Source organism: Oreochromis aureus, linkage group 2, assembly GCF_013358895.1.
Source record: "Oreochromis aureus strain Israel breed Guangdong linkage group 2, ZZ_aureus, whole genome shotgun sequence".
In the NCBI taxonomy this organism is placed as follows: Eukaryota; Metazoa; Chordata; class Actinopteri; order Cichliformes; family Cichlidae; genus Oreochromis; species Oreochromis aureus.
The window spans coordinates 30,140,808-30,165,397 of NC_052943.1; the positions used below are offsets into that span (position 1 = coordinate 30,140,808).

The 24,590-nt window shown below is 44.5% G+C and overlaps 1 protein-coding gene across 1 annotated transcript; it reads left to right on the forward strand.

The window, feature by feature from the left end:
• Window positions 1-1,151: 1,151 nt before the first annotated feature.
• mtnr1al (melatonin receptor type 1A like) lies at window positions 1,152-24,270 on the forward strand. Its single transcript, XM_031746305.2, has 2 exons — window positions 1,152-1,705; window positions 23,501-24,270. Exons 1-2 carry the CDS (start codon window positions 1,444-1,446, stop codon window positions 24,268-24,270), a joined length of 1,032 nt encoding a protein of 343 aa, XP_031602165.1. The 5' UTR covers window positions 1,152-1,443.
• Window positions 24,271-24,590: the final 320 nt, after the last annotated feature.

Here is a 24,590-nt window from a genome sequence, read left to right on the forward strand (position 1 = left end):
GATGCTGGAATTTTTCTCTGATGTCTTTCCAAACAAACAAAGATGACTGAAGACGAGAAGCACATTTCCTGCTTGTGTATGAAGCCGGATGACAATGAATTTGGCCACAGAGCAGGTGCAGTACGGCAGCAGCTGATGTGTTTTTAATGAGTCCATCTTTTTTCTTCCACTTCATCTGAAAAAACACGATTACATTTTTGGTCTCATCTCTGTGAAGCGAGGTGATTCCATCATTGTTCCCATGTCTAAGATGATTAGTTCAGTCAAATCTGTGTGTGATTAAGTAAAACACTGCATTAGTCCCGCAGATCGTGAAAACCTTCGCCCATCTGTGGGCCACTAATGTAACTAATGCCTCCTTTCTCCTCCTGCCTGTGGCCTGGATATTCACCTCTCTACACTCCCTGGAAGAACATCTCAGTTCCTAAAAATCAGCTCAGAGTAAAATGGGTCATGCTGTAACACTTTGTGAATTTAAAATATGAAAAGTTGTGCTCAGAATCAGAGATGAGTGCTGTTGTAAATGACCTGTTGGAGCACCTCCTTACATGAGTCCTTTTCGTGGATCTGTGGTGGGGGTGAAGGCGAGGAGGTGATCAGGGGGGTTAAGGGATTTATGTTTTCCTGTGCCAATGGGAGAAATTTGCCCTCGGGGCTTCCTGCCACAAACTTTGAGCTTTTGGAAGCGTCTAGGTTTAGTGAGGAGAGCGATCACTGGTTCTGGGTTCAAATATTCCACTTCAAGAGTATTAACCACACTTCTTCTAGCTTCCTGATTTATTTCCTCTTTCTCACAATACAATAGAAAAGGATAGAATGGGCATTTATTATCATTTAGAATATTAACCGTTAGAATGGTTCAAACAGCACAACAGAGGGGAAGATGGAGATGAGGCAGGAGAGGAGGGAGGAAAGGAGGAACGAGGGGAAGAAGAGATGAGAAATAGAAGAAGAAGAAGGAGAGGATAGAGGGGAAGGGGGAGAGCATGAAGGACAGGATGGAGAGGAGGCAGGAGAGGAAGGAGGAAGGAGAGGAGAAGAGGCAAGGGAGAAGGGAGGAAAGGAGAAAAGAGGAGAAGAAGAGATGAGAAATAGAAGAAGAAGAAGATAGAGGGGAGGGAGGAGGAGCAGAGGAGGAAAGAGAGGAGGGAGGAGAGGAGGGAGGAGCAGAGGAGGCAGTGCTGGAGGTGTCTCCCTCTCCTCAGACGGAGACGCAGAGCGGCTACGCGCAGGCTGGGCGCTATAAGCGCGCGGAGATGCTGCGCGCGGACAGAGGCGTCTGTGCGCACGTGAGTATGGCAGCAGCGGCGCGGAGCTGTGACTGAAACCGGGAACCGTGAGGCGGGAAAAGTCCCGCGCAGACGCGTCGGCATGCTTCACCCGGACACCCGCGCGCCCGAAGGTGGCGTCGCGCGCAGCTCTGACACCCGCGCGTGACGCTGAATGGACCCGATGCGACTCGTCGACCCCCGGCACCTCCCGCAACTGATGCCCCTGGAGGACCGGGATCCCACCGCGGCGACGGGCACCCTGGGGCCCCGCAACTCCACGCCGGCCGCGGGAGGAGGTGCCCCGCAGCATCACGCCGTGCCCTGGGTGGCCACCCTGCTGGCCGGCGTCCTCATCGCGACCATCGTGGTGGATGTTATCGGGAACCTGCTGGTCATCGTGTCCGTGTTCAGGAACAGGAAGCTGAGGAAAGCAGGTACACGCGACCTCCCGGTAGATGCTCGTCAGCAGGATTTCTTTGATGTTTTGGAACTTTGTGATTCCAGAACAGATGTGACCAGATGTTCGGTTACATCAGAGAATGTGTCTCTAAGAGCATGAATCGTTTTATTTCTGTTCGATTTTATTGATTTCATTTATTGAACTCTTTTCTGCTTGAATAATTCTACTTTTCTTTGCAGGTTGGTTGTTTTATATTTTTGTGCTGCAGAAATTTTCCAAGATTTTAGATAAATAAACTCTAGCTTTGCATTTTGCATGTATTTCTTTTGATTTAAAATCATCTTTTGTGTCATTTGTTCTGTTTTATTGGATGTTTCAGTCACCTGCGAAGCGCCTCTAACTTGCATGAAAAGCTAATAAAGTTTAATTGGCTGATCCGATGACGAGATGAAAGGACCTCAATTTGCTCCTGTGTTGGTCTGTGAGCACATAGGAATTTAATCATCTGGGAGTTAAAAATGAGTGGATTGATCCATTGGACCATTTTTCTCAGGGCGATGGCTCCGACATGGTTTCATGTTTGTGTAGCTCAGTATTTTTGTGTGATATTCTGATGATATCCTAACTGATAAATCTTATTTAAAAAACCATAAAACAGTCATAATCATGCAGTTACTCAGTTATTGTAATATGCCTACAGAAATATTTAGAGAAATAAAAGAAGCATGTGGTACCCCGGGGTCCTCACAGAAGCCACTCTAACATCAGCCTGAGGGGCAGATGAGCTCCTTTAATGGCTCTTTTATTGTGAAAGTCTTGAAGAGTCTGAAGTTTGACACTCAGGCACTGACGAGCTGTTGGCTCATGCAGAGGATCAAACTCTCCGAGACTCCCCGACACGTTTGAGGTGTGAGAAAAACGAAGCGCTGGCAGCCTGACAGCTGACTCACTGTGATCGAAGCACCTGAGCACCAAATGCTTCATCATCACAGGTTCTGATAAAGCACTCACACTCCTTCACTGCACTTTTCAATACTCATTTCCCCATGAGTTATTTGGCAGTTTTCACATTCTGGTGATGCCTGACTTGCTGCACCTGCTCGTAGTCTCTCCTCACAACGATACGCAGCACAGGTCAGGGTGCTGGAGATCAACACATTTTACACAACCTGCACCGTACCACTGTTTATCTCCACAGCTGCGCAGAAAAATAAATTCTGAAGAAAGTAATGCATACTTTACTTAGTCATTGCAGAAAGTAATTAGATTGCTTTTGCAGTAACAGTCTAACACTGAACTTTTTTCTTGAGGCCACACGTCCTGCTGCGTTTGTACGGCTCTGATGTCGTGTTGATGGACTGTTGTTTCAGGCCTGAGCTCGGTTAAATCTCCAGTGTCACATTTTTCTCCCTCGGTGCAAACAACCAGAAGCAGTCATCACTCCAGTTAAAAAATGTGCATAGTTTTTGTCTGAAATGTGGCATGAAACAGCTCGCTTCATCATTTCCACCATCATTTCTTAATGTCTGGTACTAAAAGGCATTTATCACAGCAGCATTTTTATGGATGAGGCTCCACGTGGGCATGCTCAATCTTTAAAATGTAATCTAAACCAATGAAAACCTGTCTTTGAACCTTCGATCTGCACCGTCTCTCAAGTGGGCTGATTTCATCAACTTTAACTCATTTAGCAGTTTTCATGGTGCTGTTCGAACTTTTAGCAGTAACCTTTATCCTCTGGAAAAACAGCTGATCTCAGAGAGCATTATTACCTTTTTGTTAGTATTATCATGGACACCGTATCAGTACTACTGGATCACACAGGAAGACTGGAACAGATGAAGAGTTTACTTTGAGATGGTTGAAGTAACCTGCTCAATCTGAGGTTTCTTTCTCTTTGTTGAAGGATCAGAGTGCTTAAAGTGTGAGCACTGACACTGTGGTGGGTTTACATCCTGCTGAGAAACTCCAGATAACAGAAAGACTTTCTTATCCAGCCTTTTTAAAATTCACATGAAGATTGGTATAATTGCACATCTGAGAAATTATACCTTACAGAAGCTGGTAGATCTGGAATATCCACTTTACACTGTATAGCTAATTGATTACAAGGTCATTCTGTACCCTCATCTCGTTTTTCTGTACTTCAAATGAGACCTCTGCAGTGATCATCTTCTTTTGGAGGGTTATGATAAAATAATGCGACAAAATGCAGAAAAAGAGAGCGTGGTCTACAGATCTGAGCGCACCTGTTAATGATCAATCCATCATTAACTCTCCAAACAGAACAAGTGTATCTGCTATGCAGCAAATAGGAAAACGAAACCAAAAGCTACAGTTCCTCTAGTGTCCAGCAGAGGCAGCAGCAGAGAGTCAGTCCCATCTGGTGTTTAAGTCTGATGTCATTAGCCGTTTCTGGGTCCAAATTTTGCTTCAGGTCCCTAAATCAAACGAACACTGCGGCATCACTGAGAGTTACAAACTGTCTAAATTCTTGACTGTCTAAATGATCAGTGTGGCTGCTCTACCAGGTGTAACAATAAAATTTAACATCCAAGCATCCATGAAAACAGAATTTATCAAGTTTAACAGATTTAGAAGTTAGCAGGGACTTAGCTCGCTAGTTTCCACCTAAAGATGATATACCATGTTCTGACTGAGGGATTTCTGTAAGATTAAAACGTACAGCTCTGTTATCACTTTAGACATAATTGAAGACAGAAAACTAAACAGCAGTAGGGTTACTGAGGTTGCACTAGCTGGTGTATAATGATGTGCTACGTGGTGGCTAGCTACACAGCTATGGTTAGCATAATATAAACACAGTGAAGCTGGAGGATGAACGTGAGGGTTCCCGATGGTTAGGGACAAATGCACTCACATGGCAGGATGCTGTAAATGGACCAAACTTCAGTCAGGAGAACAACTGAGATAATCCCTCCACAATACAAGGTTAGTCGTTAATATACTGCTGCATGGGCTGGGATGTAGTTACATCGTAAGGGTTTAAAAACTGAGCTTTAAAATGAATAGTGGTAATAAAACCTGAGAAAGGCAGACAGTGATTACTGACTTCAAGATACAAAGCATTAAAACATGTTAAAACACATCAGCCTTAACAAACGCAGAGTAGTTTGGACCCAGAAGCAGGGTTCATACGTCATCACTTAAAAACAGGATAGACTCCGATGTTTAAAAAAAACTTGTTTACAGCCTGATAAACAAACTATTTTAGTGTCTATAGATAATTTCCCCCTTTATAACACCTGTATGAGAAAGGATGTTTTTAAAATCCCCCTTTTGCATTATTAGGGGTGTGGCCTCTTTTTTACTTACAGGTATAAGGCGATGCAGAAAGCAGTAGCTGCTAGCTGTCTGCTAGGTTCCAACTGGATTTGGAACTGGACCTCTGGACTGTGTTTGTGCTGTTGGAGCCTTTTGGAGCATTTTAGTGAAACTATCTGACCAATAATATGGCTGCAGGGAGGTTACTGTGGTAACAGACTGTCCAAGACATCTGAGCTACAGTTTTGGTCAAATTAGCTCAAAACTGTGATCTCCACCCTCCCATCCAAATACGGTACCCACAATTCCACAGGATCAGTAACCTGGAGGCTTTCTTGAGTTGGTGCTGCCTTTTTAGGTTGAAACAATGAAATTAATCACCTGTGTTTGTAAGTAAGGCCTCAGTCAAACATGCCTAGAGACCAGACAGCCCCTGGCAACTTATGGGTTCTAGGGAAAAATGTGTCTTCCCCAACTGTGTTGGTGAGTGGTTGTGAGTCACAATGAGAGTGATGCACTGAAAACCTCGTTGTGATCGTGCCACACTCACCTGTAGTTTGTATCAAAGACACCGTCTTGTCTGCCAGCTTACTAAATAGCCACACAGCAATAGTAAATCTTGGACAAAAAAATGTGCAAACTGGGAAAATTGCAAAACATTGCAGAAAAGTTGTTTCCTTCACAAAAAATATGAACGGCTGCAGCAACCTGCTAGGGACCAAAGCAGCGGAGAGGTTTTCAGCAAAACATTGTATATGTCTTTGTGACTGCTGCCAGAAAATGACAGAAACCCCTCACTAACCACCAAACGTGGGAAATAAACATTTTTCCCTAGTGACTGGAGGTTGCCAGACTGTTGCCAGCTGGTCTTCAGGCCTGTTTAAACAGGCACGTCTACATTTATCTGAAGGTGTTCTGAAGATTAAAGATCTATTTGCATGTTATGAAGGGGTTCCACAGGGCTCCATTCTTGGGCCAATTTATGCTTTTTTTAACAACCAGCCTGATTAAAAAAAATGCCTTGTTCTCTCTCTCAAAAGTCAATGTCAGTCATTTTCATTTAAAGACCCTCCCATTTCACATACAGACCGACATCCAAAAAGTGCCAACCCAAAAGTTGGCTTCATTGACCTCACGAGTTATTCCTTCTGTCTATCCCTAAAGCTTGCACTGAAACTGAAACTGGGAGTTTCCTCCACCTGGAATTATCTCTGTGAGCTGCTTGTGCCAAATGTTCATTTTAAGTGACCTGTAGTCAATCATCAAGGTAAGAAAGTCCCAAAAGGTTGATTCTGTTCATCTGGACGTTTTCAGTGGGCGAAACGTTTAGTCACTCATCCAAGTGACTTCTGCAGGTTTCCCCAACCTTATAAACAGTACATTTGCACATTAATAGATTCAAGATTCAAAACGTTTATTGTTATGTGTACAAAGAAAAGCATTTCTCTATGCAATGAAATTCTTTCTCTGCTGTCAACACACAGATGCTTGTTAATATGTACAAATAGAACTAGAACAAATAAAATACAAACAGTATGAATGGAGACAAAAATTGAAGTATTAAATAGATTTGTGTGCAAAAGAGCTATGAGCTTAATGCTGGTTTGATATCTAAGATGACGTGATGTGCAAAAATTATTATTACTGTTAAAATAGGTCAGCTGTTCAAGAGTCTGATAGCAGTGGGGAATGTTCTAGATTTCACACTTCTAAACCTTCGTCCCGAGGGCAGAAGTGTGAACATTCCGTGTTGGGGGTGTGTGGGGTCTTTGAGGATGGAGGCAGCTCTCCTCTGGACTCTGCGATGGTAGATGCTCTGCAGAGAGGGCAGCGGGGTCCTGGTGATCTTCTCTGCAGTTGTTATCACTCTCTGCAGGTGTTTGCAGTCCATAGCAGTAGTGCTGCCATACCATGCAGTGATGCAGCTGGTCAGTGTGCTCTCCACAGTGCAGCTGTAGAACCTGCTGACGATCTTGGCCGACATACCAAATTTCCTCAGCCTCCTCAAGAAATACAGCTGCTGCTGAGCCTTCTTGACCAGCTGTGTGGTGTTCAGTGTCGAGGTGAGGTCCTCAGTGATGTAGACGCCTAGGTACCTAAAGCTGCTCACCCTCTCCACTTCAAGCCCCCGGATAAACAGCGGTTGGTGAGGCCTCCTCTTCTTCCTCATGTCCACTATCATCTCTTTTGTCTTATCAGTGTTGAGGGTGAGGTTGTTGTACTCACACCATGACACCAGACCGGCCACCTCTCTCCTATAAGCCGCTTCGTCCCCTCCAGTGATGCAACCAATCACTGCTGTGTCGTCCGCGAACTTCAGTATGGTGTTATCCCTATTGGAGGCGACACAGTCGTGGGTGTACAGGGTGTAGAGGATGGCACTGAGGATACAACTCTGTGGAACGCCAGTGTTTGTAATAATGCTGGCTGAAGTCCTGTTTCCGATCTTGACGGACTGGGGACTGCCAGTCAAAAAGTCCTGTAGCCACTCACATTCAATTCAATTCAATTCAATTCAATTCAATTCAATTCAATTGTATTTATATAGCGCCAAATCACACCAAAAGTCGCCCCAAGGCACTTTATATTGTACAGTAGATCGCACAATAATAGATACAGAGAAAAACCCAACAATCATATGACCCCCTATGAGCAAGCACTTTGGCGACAGTGGGAAGGAAAAACTCCCTTTTAACAGGAAGAAACCTCCGGCAGAACGGCTCAGGGAGGGGCGGCCATCTGCTGCGACCGGTTGGGGTGAGAATAGGGTGGGGTGTGGGCCGAGTGTTGCCAGCTTGTGAGTGAGCTTGTGTGGGATGACTGTATTGAAGGCAGAGCTGTAATCAACAAAAAGTACCCTGATATTAATATGCAAATTGTGATGACCACTGATCAAAGACCATTGATGTATGTCATCTACATACTTGGGTAGGATAACAGAGGCCTCTTTTCCACTTCTTCCAAATTGGCCACAGTGGGTGAAACTGGGGGAACCCATGGCACACCCATGTTTCTGCCTGTAGTACTGACCCTTTTATGTGAAATATGTGGAATGAGGACCCAGTTCCAAAAGCAAACACACAGACATTGTCATACAGACAATTGGTCTTAAAGGTGCACCCTGTTTATGTAACTTCGGTAAACCATACAGACTTGGTGTAGATTACCCTGGGTATAGCCTGTGGGATGAGGTCCGGTCAATGGCATTGTCTTGTTCTAACTGCTTCAGACAATATATCATCCTCTTCCTGTTCTTCTGGCCACTGAGAACACTCTGTATTTTGCTGGTGTTTCTGATGCTCAGCAAGTCAAACTTCCTTTGTTGCCTGGTCTTAGACTTTTCATGCTGTGCTAGACGAGCCTTCTCAGTGAATTCAAACACCTTTTGAAAAGTATGCTCATTTAGAAGCATTGTAAGTCTCTGTGAAGCCGCCCCTCTTTAGATTTTAGCACAAACTGACCTCACCGACCATTGTTAGTCAGTTTATAAGGTTAGGGAAACCTGCAGTCAGCTGAGACTGAAGAAGTGGCGAATGAGTGGCGAAACGTTTCCCCCACTGAAAACACCTACGTTCAGATGAACACAATCAACCTTTTGGGGTTCTGCCTAGGTCACCAGTCTGTGGCAGGGCTAACACATAGTCACAGGCAAACATTCCCACTTGCATTCACACCTGTGGACAATTTAGAGTTTCCAGTTCACCTAACCCCACTGACTACATGTCTTTGGACTGTGGGAGGAAGCCGGAGTACCTGGAGAGAATCCACGCACGGGGAGAACATGCAAACTCCACACAGAAAGACCCCGGCCTAATGGTGGAATCAAACTCAGGACCTTCTTGCTGTGAGGCAACAGTGCTAACCACCATGCCACCCTTGTTTGAATTAGCAGGTAAATAAACACTGGGATGTTTATCCAAGATCATTCTTTGTCACCTTCCAGTCATTCCATAACACTTGATCTCCAGAGCACCACCTTGCTGTGGTGATAAGTTATTAAACCAACACATTCTGTTGATCCCTGAGCCGGGGTTGGATGAATTATTCACCTCTGTCATTTATTCTTCTCACTGCCTCTCATCTGATCACTCATCCTGTCCTCTCTTATCCCTCCTCCCCTTCCTCCCTTCTCTTCACTAGCCTCATCTCCTCAATTTTCTTCTCAGTTCTTCTCCTGCATGTCCATTTTTCTCCTCTCTCCTGCCTTTCTTGTCCTTTCCACTTGATTCATCCTCTCCAACTTTTCGTTTTTCTCCCTCTCTCCACAGTGTCCTTTTTTCCTTCCTTTTCAATGACTCTCCTCTTCATCGCTCTTCTCTTTCCTCCTCCTGTCCCATCAGGTCTCTTATCTCTCAGATTTTCTCCTCTCGACTGCATCCTTCTCTTCTCTCCTGAGGGTAAATAATTAACCTCTTTTCTCCATTTTTCTGCTCTCCCTCTCCATCTACCCTGTCAGAGATGCATTACTTGATCACTGGTGTTACACTTCATCATGTATCCATCACCACATCTACACGAGCCCGACAGACTACCTTCATTCCTAACCTGCAAACTCTTCTTTCAGCAGCTCGTGCTGAAAAAGAAGCAGAGATTTTATATGTAAAGTAATTTCAGAGTTGGGCTGCTCTGCTCAGGTCTCAGAGGGACTGTTCATACATCGGTGGAAGTGCAGTGTATCAGCGTCGCTAGTAACTGGCTGACTGCCCAAACTCTACCTGTTCAGCTCGTTTTCTGGCTCTGAAACTGTGCACTGTGTCTAGCAATCAATTTGATTGAGTCAGACTGTCCTGTTTGATCTCAGGATCAGTCAGCAGAGCTCAAACTTTTCCGAGGACAGTCCCGTTGGGCCGGAGCAAACCACACAAAGCTGCTTCATTCTTGAACCTCATACATCTGTCGTTCATTAGCACTGCAGACGCAAATGCTCATCTCAAATATTCATGAGTAACAGCTGCAGTACAAAATGCTCTTACTGCAGGAAAAACATCTGGACGCATCTGCAAGTTCACTCACAGGTTTCAGAAGAAACTCTCTGACGTGCTTTTTTGTAGGCTAGCCTGGAGGTTAGCCTCACCCTGGATTCATTAGCAAAAACAACTCAATTGGATTTTGCATTATTGCAAAACAAAAAAGGCTCTGTGGATAAAAATCTTCAGGATATGTTTGTTCAGGGTGATTAGGCTAACTTTGGGCTGTGGTCACATGACTTTTATGATGCTAAGTTTTATCTCATTAAGCCTCTTACTCTCTGGGATGTGCAAAACCTTTATGAGTTCGGTATTTAATGGACATGGGCACAAATACCATGACCATGTCCCACAGTTCACTCGGCTCTAGGTTACAAGAAGAAGTGCAGATTAACATGCCTTTTGCTGCTAGTGCTGCACCCAGAGGGAAATGTTAGGTCAGCAGCTCTGCAGGTTTTTGTACAACTAAATTTAGAAACACTCAGAAACTACTTTGACCTGGAGCTGCACAGTGTGGGGGATCAAAGCGCCCAGCTTCACCCAGGGTGGAGTCTGCATGTGGCTTCTCTTCAGCTTCCTCCAACAGTCCAAACACAGGCCTGTGACCTTACCCGCTGATTCTGAATCAGCTGTAGGTGCGAATGGCTGCCTGTCCACAGTGGATGGATGGATGGATCACATATATCTCACGTACAGATGCGTGATTACGGTCAGTCTCTCTCTGCTAATTCTCTTTGCTTTGCTTCAGTGTTTAAACTGAAAGAATGAGACGGAACCCAAAAACACTAAAATAATCTGCTGTGGAAGTCAAACTTCCAGCTCGAGGAGGAGATCTGATTCCTCTTTGTGTGTTTTCATTGCATCTCATGCTTTGGTGGCCATTCCAAATTGAATTGCACCCTGTGGAGTTTTACTTTTTTCCACTAAAACACAGCTCAATGATCTTTACTGCACAGCAAATACAAAGTTTCTTTTTTTATGCTCAAGCCAGCAACGCTCAAGTAGAGAAAATCTGGAATGGAGTCAGGGCTATACCAGGTTTTCTGCTTCCTTCAGACCTCTAATGTGACCATGAGCTGTGGTCATACAGCTGTGATGATACAAGGGCCAGAAACGAATCCTCTAAAAGGTGTCCTGGCTCAGCCTCAGAGGCCAGGTGAGGAGCTCCGTCAGAGGGGGCTGACTTGCTGGACATCTCCTTAGTGAGGTGTTTCATGTCCTGCTCGGATGAGCTGGATGTGTCTCCAGTTTTTGTGCTTCCAGTCGTTGCCTGCATCTTGATTTCTGATCACCCGAGTGGACGCGGGCTTTTTCTTGTTGCTGGTTTTTGTCAGACCCTCTGCCCCTCCATGCTCCTTCACGTTACTGCTTTACTTTGTGGATTGTTTCTTTTGTTTGACTGGATTTGCTTATGCGCTCTGCCTGTACTACATTAGTTTTGGGGTTTTGGCCTCCATTTTCCAAACAAATGCATGCGTCATATCACCTGGATGTGCATGAGACACAGGAGCCAGACTTACTGGTGGATTAAAAATTTGTTAAATGTGTAAGAAACAACATTTCTTTTGCGTCATTTTAATAATTTGACAATTTTAGCATTTTATGAGTCACTTAAATGATTTCATAAATGAGTAATCAATATGCCTTCTTCTCATGAACTGTCTGCACAGGATCACAGTTACTTAAAAAAAACTGCTCTGAAACAACAGCACAACACTTCATCCTGAAGTCTGTAATACTCAGAAATTTAAAGATATGTTGATGGTCAGCGTGTGCTCACAGATGGAGTTTGGTCAGTTTTAAGAGTTTTCAGAGTTGTGATGGTGGGAGGATCCTCTGAATCATGACAAGCAAAGCTGAGCTGATGGCTTTTTTCTGGAAGTTTGTGCAGTGACAACTGGAAGGCAACAGGAGTAAGTCTGCATGGAAAACCATATATATCTCTCTATATATAATGATATACATGCACACTGAAGGCTTAAGTACTTGAAGTACTTCACTATGTTGTCTTTTTTATGTCTGTCACAGTGAGGAAGAGGAAGTGCAGAGCAGCGGAAAGCATTTTAATAAAGTTCAGATTAATAATGTGCTTTATGCTCTGCTGAGTGTATCAGACACACAGTCTGTCTTTTCAGTTCTACAGAAAATGATCATTAAACACAACATGAGGAATTGCCGTATTTTTTGGACCATAAGGCGCACTGGATTATAAGGCGCACTGTCGATGAGCGGGTCTGTTTTCATACTTAAGGCGCATTGGATTATAAGGCGCATTAAGCGGAAGAAAATGGTCAGATAAGTCAGACTTTACTCAACTCATTCTTCTTGCTTCCTCCACTTCCGTACCATTGATTCATTAATGTTGAATTCTCTCACAGCTGCTCTATTCCCATGTTGTTGCAGTATATTAATGACTAACCTGGTATTGTGGATGGATTATCTCAGTTGTTCTCCTGACTGAAGTTAAGTCCATTTAAGTATCCTGCCATGCGATTGCATTTGTCCCTAACCATCGGGAACCCTCACGTTAACTTTTATCGAGTAGAAAAAAGTTAGCATTCATCCTCCAGCTTCACTGTGTTTATGTTATGCTAACATAGCTGTGTCACTAGCGATCACGTAGCACATCATTATATACCACCTAGTCCAACTTCAGTAACCCTACAAATGTCACTGCTGTTTAGTTTTCTGTCTTCATTTATGTTGGAAGTGATAGCAGAGCTGTACCTTTTAATTTTTTCAGAAATCTCTCAGTCAGAACATGCTATATCATGTTTAGGTGGACACTAACGAGCTAACTTCCTGCTAACTTCTAACTCCGTTAAATTTAATAAATTCTGTTTTCATGGATGGCTGGATGTTAAACTTAATTGTTACACCTGGTAAAGCAGCAACGCTGATCATTTTATTAAAGATGAAAGAATTTAGACAGTTTTTAACTCTCAGTGATGTTGCAGGGTTCGTTTGACTTTGGGACCTGAAAGAAACCCAGATTTTGGGGACAGATTACTCTGCGAGGCTCCTGACTACAGTAGCCGTAATGGTCCGACAATCCATCAAGCGGTGCGGCTTCATAGCTTACCAAAGTCGTACTAAAACATTTTTCGAGAGATTGAGCGCCATGTACCACATAAAATCGGTTCGAGGTCAGTAAGCACAACCAGAATTCATACATAAGGCGCACGGGATTATAAGGCGCACTGTCTATAGTGCGGAAGATATGGTACTGTGTGTTAAAGGAGGTTAGATATGATCAATCAATTATGGAGCATTTACAGGCCACCTGTCAGCATGTAAAGGAGTGACTGTGTGCTCCTGTCGGCAGGACTGCTGTCCAATAATCAGTCTTAAACTGGCAGACACAAGCACATGTTTTCACAGGAAATCTTTATGAAATTAAGCATAATTAGCTTGTTTGGACTGTTTCCCCATAATGAGACGGTCTCATGGGGGTATTTAAACTGATGGACTTTAAAGCTTCAGCTTCCTAATCTCGTCACAACATAATGGGAGGAGGCACAGTTAATTCCCATATTTTCCTCTCCTTGCCTGAGTTCTGATTCTGGTTACCTGCAGACTGTAACTGCACCCTGTAATGATAACAGCAAATCCTTATTTGCCTAGTATCATGTTTTATGTTGTTAATACTCCTAGACTGTAGGGGGAGCTAGATAGCTAGAGGGAGTTACCTCTGAGCAGACCGTGATGGCGAAGATTTGTTTACATGTGAACCACAGTTCGATAAAATACCTTGTCTTCAAGTAATGGTGTCATTCTTGAGAACCCACAACAACATAAAGAAACAAGACACACCCCACCGGTGAGTCTTCACAGAGTCCAGGGTCACACTGAGATCACAGCTTAACCAGCGGACAGGTGTCAGATCACTCACCGTGTCACCGGCTTTCATACAGAAAACAGAGGTGGAACTTTTGATCTGTACCAGAACCCCTGGGCATATGCTAAATAGGCATTTTCCTGTTTTTTCCTTTCACAGTAAAAGTTTTTGACATCTATAATGTGTAATTGTTATATTTAAAAAAGTCTTCAATGACCATATGAACATTTCTTAAATCACTGCTCTTATATTGATTTTTAGACACAGAAAATTGATCTGTTTGTTTGTGCACATTCATCCGTCCATCAACCGTCCGACCATTCATCCAACCGTCCATCCAACCGTCCATCCAGCCATCCAACATCTGTCCAACCCTCCATCCATCAATCTATCCAACCGTCCATCAATCCAACTGTCCATCCATTCATCCAACCATCCATCGATCCAACGTCCATTCATCCAACTGTCCATCCAGCAGTTCATCCATCCAGCCATCCATCCATTCATCCAACCGTCCGTCCATCCATCCAACTGTCCATCCAGCCGTCCATCCATCCAACCGTCCATCCATCCATCCGTCCGTCCATTCATCCAACCATCCATCCAACCGTCCATTCATTCAACTATCCATCCCAGCTCAAAGTCAAAGTCAAAGTCAGTTTTATTTGTCAATTTCTTCAGATGTACTTGCCATACAAAGGAATTGAAATTACGTTTCACACTGTCCCATGCGTAGACATAGACAACAATAAAGTGCAGATGCACAACATTTAGGTACATACAGGATGTAACAAGACAGGACCTACACATAACGTATAATAAAGTGTTCCACAGTGCGCCCTGGAAAGTAGTGTACTTGTCTACTTGACGTAGTCCCAGGTTGTGGTTGGTAAGTGTTTTTGTTTTAATGCAGCATAAGACTGTAGCAGCAGTAATAGTAATATAAATAATATAAATAGTGCTAAAGAAAATACTAAAAATATATAGCAGCAGGTGTGTGCAATTGTAATGCAGAGGTAGTCGTTTCCAGTCAGGAATGTGGAGAGTGTTTCCTTGTTGTGGAGTGTGTGTGTGTGTGTGTGGGGGGTAGGGTCCAGTCTGTCTTCCTATACTCCTGCCAGTCTGGTGGTTCTGCTGGCTGGGAGCCGGGAGGAGAGAGTTCAGCAGTCTCACAGCCTGGTGAATGAAGCTGTTGGTGAGCCTGGTAGTGCGGGAGCGGAGACTTCTGTATCTTTTTCCGGAGGGCAGGAGGCTGAACAGACAGTGCGCGGGTGGGTTGCATCGTTGACAATTGTGATGGCTTTGCGGGTAAGGCGGGTGGTGTAGATGTCTTGCAGGGAGGGGAGTGGTACACCAACTATCCTCTCAGCTGTTCTCACAATGCACTGTAGAGCTTTTCTGTTATAGTCAGTGCAGCTACCGCCCCACACAGTGATGCAGCTGGAAAGGATGCTTTCAATGGTTCCTCTGTAGAATGTGGTCAGGATGGGTGGTGGAGCACTTGCCCGCTTGAGTTTGCGCAGGAAGTAGAGGCGCTGTTGTGCTTTCTTGGCCAGTGATGCTGTGTTGGTGGTCCAGGAGAGGTCCTCACTGATGTGCACCCCCAGGAACTTGGTGCTGCTCACTCTCTCCACCGCAGCGCCGTCGATGGTCAATGGGGGGTGACAGGTGTGGTCTCTTCGGAAGTTGACAATAACCTCCTTGGTCTTGCTAACATTTAGCAGGAGGTTGTTGTCTCTGCACCACGTGGTCAGGAGCTCAACCTCTTTCCTGTAGTGGGTCTCATCGCCCTTGGTGATGAGCCCCACCAGCGTTGTGTCGTCCGCAAACTTCACAAGGTGGTTGGAGCTGTAGGTTGGTGTGCAGTCATGTGTCAGCAGGGTGAAGAGCAGAGGACTGAGCACACAGCCTTGTGGAGCCCCCGTGCTCAGGGTGATGCTGTTTGAGACCTTGTTGCCCACACGCACCGCTTGAGGCCTCTGGCTGAGGAAATCCAGCAGCCAGTTGCAGAGGGAGGTGCTGAGGCCCAGTCTGTCCAGTTTACAGATGAGTTGTTGTGGTATTATGGTGTTGAATGCTGAGCTGAAGTCTATGAATAGCATTCTCACATATGAGTCTTTCTTGTCCAGGTGAGTTAGGGCTGGGTGGAGGGCAGAGCAGACAGCTGTAAGATTAATGTACTTCACGTTTCATGTGTGAAACTGTCTGCTGTGTGTTGTTGGGTGTTCTATAGAGAGGGTTAAAATCTGGTTCCAGGCAAAATCCTTGCTTAGAGCTGCTGTGTTGATCAGACAGAGCGTTTGCAGCTGTGCTTTTTGTGCTGAACAGAAACAAAACTGAATGCAGCTACAACCGACCTCCATCACTCAGCCTTCACTTCAGGATGTCGGCTCAAGTACTTTTGTTCCAGCTGCATAATTCAGGCCATGTATGGATCGCTACAGATGTGCTAGCTTTCTCGTGGTCCCCCTCTCTGAGCCCGAGTCTGCCGCAGGTTTCTTCCTGTCAAAAGGAAGTTTTTTCCTTCCCACTGTTGCCAAGTGCAAAAAAAAAACTGAATCAAATTCCAAAATCCAAACAGAGGACTGATGAGATTAATGTGGCTAATGAACACTTACGTGTGGCAGTGGTCAGCCAGCAGTGCTCACAGGATCATCAGGGCCACGGTATTAATCTGTAATGCCATCCATATAAGTTCAGATTTAGAGCAAAGACATCACACTTTAAATGTATAATTAATAAATGTAATTGTCTTTATTGAGTCAGAGCAGATGTGGATGTCAGGACAGCAGCAGCAGGAGGCAGGAAGCTTAACGAGCCTCTTTTCCTCTCTGACATTGTGTCTCATGAGGCTCCTGGCCACCCGCCCCACCTCAGCTTGCTGCTGCCACCTCTCACCTGCCCGAGGATTCAGACGCTCGCTGAGCCGCCAGCACTCGTGATTTATTCGATGTAATTTCCTGTAAACTGCTCCGACACTTTCTCATTGGCTGTAATTCTGTGTGCTCCTGCTCTCGATGAGGCAGAGGAGGCAGCTGCTGCTGGAGGCAGAGCCTGACTCTGGAAATAAATTTGTTTTATAAAAATACCTGCTGTGTTTGTTTGTACTGTGGGAGGAGGTTTAAAGGGGACAGACCTCTGAGACTCGATCTGTGGATCTGTGGGAGGTCACTGTTTGGATCCTGTGTGGTTCTCAAGGTGGCAGGAATGCTGGCTGGCTTCTTCCTCTACATCCAGATGTTGGCTCTGTTATTGCCACCCACTTATAGAGATTCGCAGTTTCATTTTGCAGAATAGGCACAAACAGATGTGGCTATCAGAACAGTTAGTTAAAGCCATTGGTTTAAACTGATCAGTTTAAAATGTTCTCAGTTTAAACTGATCAGTTTAAACTGTTCTCAGTTTTAACCTCAGTGTGGACATGAATGAGTTGTTCAGCAGTTGTTGCTGAACAACTGACTTTAGCCGTGCTGGTTTATCCTCCTGTGCTCTCCATCCTCGCTAACAGCCACTTCACTAATTGCTGAGTCCATTCGATGATCAAAGGCTGAGAAGTTTCGGCGTCCGTGGGCTCGCAGCACCAAGGATGCTCTGCTGATACAAAGCTTCAAGGCAGCGAGCATCAGCCTCGATGTAGCTTCAAACAGCACTCTAAACATTGCTCCTCTCCACTTTCCACCAAAGCAGGTTCTTATTAATTCATTTCAGAGAAAGGAGGAGTTCGTTAACACCTCACTCTGAGTCCTTCTTGAGGTAATTGAAAATGAATGTGTTTGTTCAGCTGCACTAGTGAAATATCCAGTGCATGTCCAGTGGTGATGCATGTTGTGAATATTAGAGAGCTCATTTCTTGACAGCATGTAGGACAGTGGTAGAATATACTGGAGTGCAGTTACGCGAGTACAGTACTGAAGTCTATGTTCTGCTGCATCCTGCCTTTATTCCACTATATGCCCTTTATTTTTTCCTTTTAGCCAAAGAAATGGCAAAATCATCAGTCTCCTTGATCTTATTTTGAACATTTTTTTCACTGCAAACCAGCTAGCGCTGGTCTTTCCTGCCTCGTGCACTTCATGCCGGCTGCTCAGGTTCTCAGTCAGCTGCTGGATGATATTTGGCCTCACTACACCACAAATTCAGTGTAATTTTGTGGTAAAGACACCCATCAAATAACCAGAAAATGGAAGACACTTTAAAATGTGTGTATTTTCTGATGGCAGCATTGGTATCTTGTGTTGCTTGAAGAGTTTTTACCTCATCAGTCGAAAGACGTGCATTTTAGGGTAAATGGTGAGTTCAAGGTGGCTGGAATATTAGCCTAGTGACAGCTGGGATAGGCTTCGCCTGCCTGGCGACTCTGAGCAGTTCACAACATGGATGGATGGCTGCTTAGTGAGGCAACAAAATAAAAACGCATCTAGACATTAAAGGATAGAAGAAGCTCTAACTGTTTCCCCTTTACTGACAAGTTTTGACACCTCTGTAAATATCAATAAAGTTGTGTTTTGACGACCACCAGAATAGTTTGGGGGTTTTTCCACAGGCACAGACCACCGTTGCTAACTTCCAATGCATATGACAGACACTTCTCAGGTCCGAAAAGAGAAACAACGGTTAGTGCTAGCAGGCTTTCAAAGGGTAAAGAGTTAACAGATGGACAGACAAACGGAAAACTTTTTCAAAGCTGTAGACGGCTGCACTGTTCCTATAATCTGCCCCTGAATATGATCCAGTTTCCAAACACCGCTCTTTAAATATTCCATTGACAGAAAAATATCTTTTACTTACAGTCTGAACCCTGGTTTCTGTCTGGAGCCCAAGGCAGTGTCTCCTGTTTCACTTCAGCAAGGTGAACCGAGCTCAAAAAGAGACAGACGCCTCCCTGCCTTCAATATGATGGTTGCTGGATCAATAACAGGTGTATGCACGATTGATCAGATACGAGTTTTATTTGCTGCGTGACGTTTACAGCACGTGCCGCATGTGCTCCTTCAAGGAAACATCACGCGGTAAATGAGGTGCAGAGAGACAGTGTTTGTGAAGCAGCACAGTCACATCTGCGCTTCTTCCTACAGTGCATTAAAACACTCAGGTGGAGTCCTGATTACTTCATAGAGGGCTCTTTGAGGGACGAAGCTCTCTCGTGGGGCTGTCTGCCGTTCGTCTCGGTCACTCGGTTACAAACACTGGAACATATGGACAAACACTGGACTGGACAATTCCCGCTCTGCTCCCTCTCCAGAGCTGATGGTCTGATTAGATTTTGGTCCCACCAGCTGCATATGTTTGCATTTCAATGTGGAAAAACCAATATCTCTGAAAGTATCAGAACATCTCAGCAGGTCCAGGAGGCAAAGATCACTCCAAACTGATAGAAATCTCTGAGCTGATTAGGACACGTTTGTATTAATGAGCAGGCTGATTAGCATTGTGGACTGTGCTTCATTTATCATCTGAGTTGCAGAGTCTCAATGTTTGTCTTTGTCTGATAAAAATCACCGACTACACTCTTGGAAGTCCAGTGTCTTAAAACCTTGGGAACTTTTGAGAGACTCATTAAAGCAGAACCTGAGACAAATATCATCTTCCTAAAAGATGGACAAAGCCACTTTGATGGCAGCTACTGGACCGTGGAGTCCTGTTTCTGAAGTGTAGAATGTGGTGTTTTAAAAAGCAAAGTGATGGCTGAGGAGCTCTACTCGCTGATGCTGTAGTGACCTGTCAGTGAAGTAGGCGGGCCTTAAACTGTGTTAGGTAGTTAAGATCATTGGTTGGCTCCCGATCCATAGCAACTGTTGATTAATTGAGTTCTTCTTGTCGTTGTTATAATGGAGGCCAACCAAAGCATTGCTGGTCTGCCTCGGGACCTTGTTCCTTCTGTTCTTCCAACCATGATGTCCTTTTCCAATAACTGTCCTTTTCATGTGCAAATTAACTGAGTTCTACCTTCATTATTTGCCTCTCTACAGGCAATGTTGGCTTTATTTCTTCCAACATTGATTTGTCGGTCCTTTGGGCATCCATGGCACTGATAAAATCTGTCTCGAATTCCACATTTCAGAAACACTGATTCATCGACTGTCCTGTTTTCTTTTTTCAACTTTCACAGCTCTAGGTGAGCGTAGAGAAAATAAAACTGTACTATAGATTTGAAGACTTTATCCAGTGACTTCATCGTTGCTTTAACATTGCTATTCTTCTTCTGATTTCAAATGATTGATTATTGATCCTGACAGATTAAAGTTCTTGACCTTTTCTTTTTCATCGTTATCTATGTGGAAGCGGCCATCTTTGTAGTTTTCAGTCGTCAGGATTTTGGTTTTAGACATATGGAGTAGCATTCCAATGTTCTGGCTTTCTCATTAAACAGTGCTGATTAGGTTCTTCATGTCTTGGGAGCTGTTTGCTATCAAAGTGGTGTTCTCTGCATATCTGAGGTTGTCAATATTTCGTCCTCCAATCAAAAACCTTTCTTCATTATCCATACTCAGTCCATACTCAGTCCTGACAGCAGCTTCTTGGTCTTCAACACAATGTTCTTGCGAGGTTAATCAAATGGGTAGAAACGCCTACGACCTTTAATGACCTCCAGAGTTTTTGATGGTAAAGTGTGTCACATAATCAATAAAGTTTAAAGTAATCATAGTTTCCTGAGGTCACAGACAGAAGGCTCACAGATTCAGAGGGTCATACAGCCAGGCTTCTTTTGGAAACTAGAGGTGTCACCCCCTGCTGGTCATTAGAAAGAATACCGGTTTAACTCTGAGCTTTAGACCAAGTACCTGTCTCTGAGGTGTTCTTCAGTTTTGCATTCATGCACAAGGACCCCAAATATTAGACAGCAGGCAGTAAACACATCTGCAAGTCTGCTCTTTTGAGTACTCGTCTTTGTGTCATTATACCGCAGAGCAGCCACATTATGGGACAGATAATTAAAAATATCTCCAACAGGGCAAACATAGTCCAGCATCCTTTTCTCCTCACCTATTACCAACCAACACAGAGCCAGGTAACACAGCAGGAGGGACATCGCAGCAAAGGGCAAACGCAGTAATAAAGACAGAACCAGCTACTAATACTTATTGAGTGGCGATTAACGAGGCCGTGTCTGTTCTCGCAGGTGCAGCTCTTTGCTAACTTTCCCTCTGCGACCTGCAATAGACGCAGAGTCGCCATCCAGAATATCAACGACAGAGCGTGGCCGTAATGAGGATGATGATAAATACTGAGTGACGGGAGGAGACGGTGTCATTAAAGCCACCTCCGTTAACAGCCCCGCTCCCCCTGCATGCTCTGTGATATAAGCTTCGAGCCTGCGAGTGGTCTTTTGGAACTGGGAGGTTGAGGATGACACGGCTTGGAGTTTCTGCTTCCACTATCAATCAGAAATCCCAGTCGTCTTTCTTTGTCAAAACGTTTACTGTAAATAACCAAATTGAACGTCCATTTTAAAAAAGCTAAGACATGACATTTGAACAGAAAATCTCTTTAGCTTAACTTTGATGCATGACAGTAACCTTGAACCCACTTGCTGTTCAACCCTTCTCTTTGCATGGGGCAGCCAATCAGAAGAAAAGTAGGCTTAAAGGAAGGAGGAGCTTAAACAGCTAATTTCAGATACTCTGCCAAACTGAACAAACCACCACTTCATCAGCGTCGATAAACAGAATAAATAATAGAACAGAAATAGCATTGGGCAGCATTTTCTTCACCTAAATTGCTGCTTGTGTGACTGAAGCTTCAGGCAGCACCCCTGTGTGTTTGTTTTTGGTCATATGAGCCAGGACGGGATGTGGAAAAGTATTAAATTACTCCCAACCAGCAGCTGGTTTTGGGTGGACGGCTTTGGGAAAAACTTTGGAGAGTAGAAATCAGCTGATTTGCAGACTAACCCTGCTTCATTACATTTCGGGGTAAACAGTCTGTATGTGAGATAGGAAACTTGGCAGTTATACTAATGCTGCTCAGAGGCAGGACAGTTTAATGCAGGGTGCCTGGTACAATGGCTTCAGCCGTGGGAAAATATAATTGAAATGCAGCACGATTCACTCGGGGCAGCAGGTAAATGTTAAACTCTTAAATCAGGCCCTCAAACTTCATTTCCTTGTGTGGGAGAGAGACCTTTACAGCAGATCAACGAGCCCCAGCTTTCTTATTGTTGCAGAAGTCGGCCAAGCAAAGAGCTGATAAATTGGAATAAAATTTATCAGCTGCAACTGTGGCTCAAAACTGATGTTTATGCCTCTGCTGGGAACAACAGTCTATTATTAGGAGATTTCTTTTGAGAAGTTCTATATGGAAGTGCGCAAGAGCAGCTCGGGACAGCTGTATTCATTTGCCTGAATGATGGTGGAGCCATTAAAGCAGCAGTGATGAGGTTTGGCGAGCCTAATGATGCAGATGCTATTAAAGGGAAGTTTACAGGGAATGTGATCTCACAGGAAGTTGGACTTTGTGCTTTTCTTCTTCTTCTACTTCCTCCGCAGACATCCTGATTTGTTCAGCTTTTACTCTGAAAGAATTCACTTCTTTCCTTTAATGTTGTGCTGACTAGCAGATATAGTGATGCCTTAAACAATAGTTTAAGTCTGTGCGGGATTAAATATAGTGATTCCTAAAAAAGCCTGCCGTGTGTGTGCATTTCCATGCCTGTGATCCAACTGCATTGGATGAAGCTCTGGTCACAAGCCCAGAAACTACTCAGCTGCTGGTTTGTCCCCTAAAACAACTTTGAAAATGAAAGATGACAAGTGTCGCACTAGTTCTATAAGGCAGTGCACCACTGCCATTGGACATTTTGTGCATAACTGATATTCCCCAGTGTCTTTTACACAGTGGAGTTATTTCACAGCCTAGAAAATAGAGTGGTCTGAAACCCTACAACATGTGGAAAAGACACCACCGTATCATCACTGTCACAGGGGGAGGGGTAACCAAGGAAATGTTGGAGACGTTTGTGGTAGATGGAAGAACTTTGTTTTACTTTAATACAAAGAAAACTCCAACGACTACTCGCAGTCTGAGAGCGAAGTGCTCTAATAGGGTGATATGGTACTATAAGGTCATTAAGATAAGATGGGGCCTGATTATATAAGACCTTGTATGTGAGGAGCAGGATTTTAAATTCTGGATTTAACAGGGAGCCAATGAAGGGAAGCCAATATAGGAGAAATTTTCTTTCTAGTCCCTGTCAGTACTCTTGCTGCAGTATTTTGGATTAACTGAAGGCTTTTCAGGGAGTTTTTAGGACATCCTGATAATAAAGAATTACAGTAGTCCAGCCTGGAAGTAATAAATGCATGAACTAGTTTTTCAGCGTCACTCTTAGACAGGATATTTCTAATTTTAGAGATATTGCGCAAATGGAAGAAAGCAGTCCTATGATATGATTCAAACCACTGCAGTGTAGTACCCCGTGTTTCAGTCTTTGTAGTAAATCTCTTAGTATAGCCCAAACTCAGTCCAAGTACTTTTTTCTAACGTAATGCCCAGACCAGACTCAAACGCTTGTGTGATTTCACATGTGTGTCTGCCACTACATCTTAAAAGTAACACTAAGGTGTGTCCACAAGTGTGATGAAGGGTAAAATATGATGATGAGTGCTACAGGTATGAACATGTGATGAGTTGTAAGTGAGAATGCGTTGATCTGACTTATCTAGCTGATGACCTGCCTGAAAGATTTTTGAACTAACTCACATTTATACTGACAGCTTGTCATCCTCCTCTGGCTCCACAGGAAACGCCTTCGTTGTGAGCTTGGCCTTCGCTGACTTGGTGGTTGCCATCTATCCCTACCCGCTGGTGCTCACTGCCATTTTCAACGACGGTTGGATCGCCGGCTACATCCACTGTCAGATCAGTGGCTTCCTCATGGGCCTCAGCGTCATTGGCTCCATCTTTAACATCACGGGTATCGCCATCAACCGCTACTGCTACATCTGCCACAGCCTCAAGTACGACAAGCTCTTCTCCAACAGCAACACCATGTGCTACGTCGTGCTCGTCTGGGCGCTCACCATCCTCGCCATCGTCCCCAACTGGTTTGTGGAGTCGCTGCAGTACGACCCACGGGTTTACTCCTGCACCTTCGCCCAGTCCGTCAGTTCACTGTACACCATCGCCGTGGTGGTGGTGCACTTCATCTTGCCCATTGGCATTGTCAGCTACTGCTACCTGCGTATCTGGATTCTGGTCATCCAGGTGAGGCGGCGGGTCAAGCCAGACTCGAGACCTAAAATCAAGCCACACGACCTCCGCAACTTCCTCACTATGTTTGTGGTGTTCGTGCTCTTCGCTGTCTGCTGGGCGCCGCTGAACCTGATTGGCCTGGCGGTGGCGGTGGACTCCACGCTGGGCCGTGCCATCCCGGAGTGGCTGTTCACAGCCAGCTACTTCATGGCGTATTTTAACAGCTGCCTCAATGCCGTCGTCTACGGCGTCCTGAACCATAACTTCAGGAAGGAGTACAAGAGGATCGTCCTCATCATCTTCAAGTTCCACTGCTGAGATGGAATACTTGGAAATGCAGGGATTTTTATCTTTAATGACACGAAAGATAAAAAGAACTTTACCCTGACAAGAAAATAAAACAGGACTGATGAAATGGAAAGAAAGCAAATAAAGGTACTGTGGAAAGAGGACAACAAGAGCACTGAGTGGGAGAGAAAAATAGGAGCGCTTTAATAGCTGCAGGAGGAGAGATGAAGGGCAGACAAAGTGAAATAAATGTTGCCACACTGAGAGTTATCAGTGATGCCTTCAGGGAAACAAGGAGACTAAAAATGCAGAGAGCGAGGCAGAGGCCAGAACTTGGGAAGCACTCCTAA

Bases quoted from the DNA above. Each gene is read 5' to 3' on its own strand.
- mtnr1al (XM_031746305.2), top strand. From the start codon at position 1,444: ATGGACCCGATGCGACTCGTCGACCCCCGGCACCTCCCGCAACTGATG. The intron at 1,706-23,500 runs GTACACGCGACC...CTGGCTCCACAG, and splicing joins CAGGAAGCTGAGGAAAGCAG to GAAACGCCTTCGTTGTGAGC.